This window comes from Andrographis paniculata, unplaced genomic scaffold (assembly GCF_009805555.1).
Source record: "Andrographis paniculata isolate CXL003 unplaced genomic scaffold, ASM980555v1 Contig30END, whole genome shotgun sequence".
NCBI lineage: Eukaryota > Viridiplantae > Streptophyta > Magnoliopsida > Lamiales > Acanthaceae > Andrographis > Andrographis paniculata.
In genome coordinates, this window is record NW_026137563.1 from 460,856 (window position 1) to 465,225 (window position 4,370).

Consider the following 4,370-nt stretch of genomic DNA (forward strand, 5'->3'; position numbering starts at 1 on the left):
ACAAAATAAAGAAATTAATACTCTCTCCGTCCAGTTAGAAAGTATACATATTTCTATTTGGGACGTCCAATTACAAAGTAACAATTTCATTAAATACCCTATTTTTTCCACAAATACTCATAATTTACATCACATCATTACTTTTATACCAAAAAAGTAAAAGGCAAAAATGTCATTTTATTACTTTTACCTACACATAGACAGTTAAATAGTGAAAAAATATTTAGATTCAATTGTTAGTGCAAAGAATACTAATATATTTCGAAATGCAATTGTACTAATAATTTATAATATAAGAATTTTTCTTGATTATTTTCATCTTTGAAGAACTTTTTTTTATTTTTTTTTATGTGAAAGAGCAATATTTGTTTTATTCGTTAGGTTCTTCGATCGTTAATTTTTTCGCCTATTATTGAAGTAATATACAATAGAAATAATTAATACATCCGACTTTTCACTCTTAGTTATTTATCTATTTATTTTACCTTTTATAATTGTATGATTAAAATAATGGACAATTAACATAGTAAAATAATAAAATATTTAGATTTATTTGTTAGTGCAAAGAATACTAATATATCTCGAAATAGAACTTTACTAATAATTTATAATATAAAATCTATACTTTTTGAAATTAATCTATTAAATTTACTTATATTTATTGGTACATATAAGATAAAATAAAATAAAAATATATTTATTTTGGTCAAAAGTATGTGTCAATTAATATTTGCATAAATATATTTATTAGTATCTGATTGTACATCATGTAAAATAATTAATAATTAATTATATAATATAGTAATGTGCCATTAATTTTAAAAATTTAATATATATTTAATGTGATAATAATGTATTGGATAAACAGAACCCAATTTGTTGTAATAGCAAAATTTAAAATTATCATGGGTGCGCTTGCCTTTAAATTTATTGTATTATATATAGTATTATATTTTTAATAAAATATTTAAATTTTGCTAAAAAAATATTTTAATTATACTTCACAATTATAAATCTTTAAAAAAAATTATACACACTAAAAGAACAATTAAATACTTCAATTTTCAAATAATATAAAAGTGGGCCGGACTAGATAGATGAAATTTGGGCTAGTTTATCCCAAGCATTTTGGGCCGAACGTTGCTATACTTTAAAAATCGTATGCTATATTTACTTTGCAAAATATACCTACTTTTGTATGACAAGGTTATTGCATCCTTAGATTGGAATAAAAAATAAAATTCATCAACAATATACATATATTTTTTAATTAAGAATATATTAGTGAAAATAATTATCTTATAATATAAATAATTATAAATTAAGATTAAAATAACTAATTAGTTTAATTAAAATTAAAAAGTTTAAAATGAAATTAAAGTGTATAATCATTTTCCAAAACAAAACATAGGACAGACATAAACGGCAACGTGAACATTGTATGTGGGACGGAGGGAGTAATATTTTGTGAGTACATTTTTCCAAGAATATAGAGTAAAAATTATAAAAATCTAAAAAGATACATTTATGTAAAAATATACTACTCCGTATTTTCTCTAAAAAAATATATACATTACATCAAAACTATTATTCAAATAAAAAATCCAAAAATAATTAAAAAAACTTTATCTAAACAAAATAATTAGGTTGTGTATACTAGTCAGATTTCATTTTCGGTTTTACTATTCTATATTACACTACAATTAACTTTTATATTCAAAACATCATCTCAATATATATTTATATCACATCAAATAACTATTTCAATTTAAAATTTTACTGTTCAAAACTAAAAATCAAAATCAAAATCAAAATTAAAATCTTACGAATAAACATAAGGAGTGTCTCAAACACCTATGGTAACAAGAACTGATTTGGCATTTGAAATCACCACAAGATAGAGAGTTATGCAATAAAAAAAAAAAAAAAGACCAGAACAGTTGGTTTCAACTTTCAAGCCATAGCAACTTCAGGTAGGCAAGCAACACTTTCCAAGTTTGATGTACAATGGATTTTATTCAATCACACAAGAATCTCATTCTGTATAATAAAAGTTCGAGCAAGCTTAAGCAGACTTACCTTGGAGCCGGAGGGTAAAGGCGTATAACGACAAGAGAACCTCCTTCAATCTCTCCTTGGCCGATTCATCGATCAAGTTCCCATCACTGTCGAATTTGGCAGGAGCTTGGAATGCATTGAGGAAGAACTCGGGCTTGTTGATGAAATGCAGATCAATGTACACTCCCGTCTGGCGGAGATGATACTGAGATCTGCCGCCACCAAACCCTCCTCCGGCGCTTACAATTGCTGCTGCTTTGTCCCCCCAAACATTCGGGGGCCTAGATGCCCAATCAATTGCATTTTTTAAAGGACCTGGCGAGTTCGACATTATTAGCAAAGAAAACTTCAAAAGTCTTCAAGAAAACAAATTGTATGTGGCATTATCATATCTTCTTTATTAGAGCTCCCATTTTCTGTCCAACGATTACTTTTCTAGCTAACAACTCTCCGATATGTTGACATCAAATGGTTCTATGAATTAAGAGCACATTAGACTTTGTTCTATAGCAAATAAGTATGGACTAAATTAATGTAAGAATCTAATGGAACACCATATGCTTCATAAATGTAAATAAAAGTTACCGGTCATTGAATAATTGTATTCCGGTGAAGCAAAGAGTATGCTGTCGGCGGCAAGAATCTTCTGCCTGAAAGCCTCTACTGCAGGCGGGTATGTCCCATTAACCTCAAGATCAGTGTTGACAAACGGCAATGGTGATATATCCACATACTCGATCTCCAAACCATTAATGGACTTCGAAATGTCTATGGCTGTGTATATGGATTGATTCATTCCCAGCAGTTCCAGTACAACATTGGCCAACAGCAAATGATGAAAAGCAGGACAGATACAAAGAAGATCAGCTTAGGAAGATTGAAATATAATTTCCCTATTGCTAAATAAATCAATACATAACACAATATCAAAAAGATGTTTACTGTATAGTCATTTGAAAGCAAACATAATCCACAAATTATTCATTGATAACATTAAGGGGAAGGATCCCGTTAAGAAGGAAAACTGGAATCAAGTTCGAAAACATCATCTAATCACAAGTTTGATCACCATTATAATACGAATCTGGATTAAAACTACTGTCGATTTCTTCGACAAATTACCAATTGATACTCTATCTTAGCGGGAACCTCCACACTCAATTCTGATCTTACAAGTTCCAAAATGTTCGGATCGGAGCTGAACAATTAAATACAAGATCACTGCCTAATTTCAAACGCAATGATTACAATTTAATTGTATTCTAGAAGGTGCAGGAAAGCAGGAAACACTATACCACATTACAACAAAGCAGTACACAACTCCAACGGAAAATAAAAAAGAAAAAAGAACAAGACCGAACAGATTTCACTCAAAATCGGAAAGAAGCACCTGCGCAGTTCTACCTCACAGCTCGAGAAGGCAAAAACCAGAAACAACAATGCACAGGAATCCAGTCCAAATGAGTTGAGAAACAATAAATCAGTACCGGCACGGAGGAGACCACGGTTGTAGGAGCCCTTTCGGAGGGAGCCACAGAGCGCAGCGACTTTGATCACTGGAGGGGAAGCTACGGATGCCGCCATGGATTGTCTTCTTCGCAATCTCAGTGCACACTGCAGCTTAGACTTAACCCAACTAATAAGAAATTCCCTATTGACAGCCAAAACTCAAAAGATAAAAGGTCAACAGTCTCCCGTATATGTAGACATGTATCTAGATGCCTCAAATTGCAGTATGGGGTAGGGTAGGGTAGGGTAGGGTGGCTCCACACCGTACTAAATCGCAACGTTTGTCCATTATTCTTAAATGTTTTTTGCTATTTTGAAATTAAAATATCTTAAAATTTTTACAAGTTCTTACTATTACTATTTTAACTCAATTATATTTTTTCATGATCCATTTTTCATAAATATTATTAAAAAAATTAATTAAAAAATAATTATTTTTAATATTATCAGCACAAATTTTTATACTATACAAGTTCATTCATATATTTTTTTTTTAATTTTAAAAAGAAAATAAAAAATATCATATTAAATATATATATTTTTTAATATTATGTTAAAGATTAATTTTAAAATATTTTAACATTTTTAAAATACTCCATAATTAATAACTTTTTTAATTATTAAATTAATTGTGAGACATTATTGGAATTGGACAATAGATTTTATAAAGAAGCATAATTTAAAATTAAGAAAAAATAAATTATACTTCTGGCACTAATTCAAAGTATTTTTTTACTCTATTTTTGTTAGTTTCACTTCAAAATTCCAAAGTATTATATTAGTAAAAATAATTATACATTAAT

At 28.7% G+C, this 4,370-nt stretch overlaps 1 protein-coding gene across 1 annotated transcript; it reads right to left on the minus strand.

Moving 5' to 3' along the window:
* Positions 1-1,940: 1,940 nt before the first annotated feature.
* On the minus strand, positions 1,941-3,737 carry LOC127246256 (NADPH:quinone oxidoreductase-like). The gene is made up of 3 exons (XM_051267513.1): positions 3,546-3,737; positions 2,644-2,832; positions 1,941-2,373 (listed from the first exon to the last, which is right to left on the minus strand). The coding sequence occupies exons 1-3, from the start codon at positions 3,640-3,642 to the stop codon at positions 2,066-2,068; spliced, it is 594 nt and encodes a 197-aa protein (XP_051123470.1). The 5' UTR covers positions 3,643-3,737; the 3' UTR covers positions 1,941-2,065.
* Positions 3,738-4,370: the final 633 nt, after the last annotated feature.

What these genes read in the sequence shown, in the direction of transcription:
- LOC127246256 (XM_051267513.1), bottom strand. Translation starts at nt 3,642, where the DNA reads ATGGCGGCATCCGTAGCTTCCCCTCCAGTGATCAAAGTCGCTGCGCTC. An exon ending in CCGTGGTCTCCTCCGTGCCG is followed by an intron (nt 2,833 to 3,545) that starts GTACTGATTTAT and finishes CCATATACACAG; the next exon opens with CCATAGACATTTCGAAGTCC. An exon ending in ATACAATTATTCAATGACCG is followed by an intron (nt 2,374 to 2,643) that starts GTAACTTTTATT and finishes CGAACTCGCCAG; the next exon opens with GTCCTTTAAAAAATGCAATT.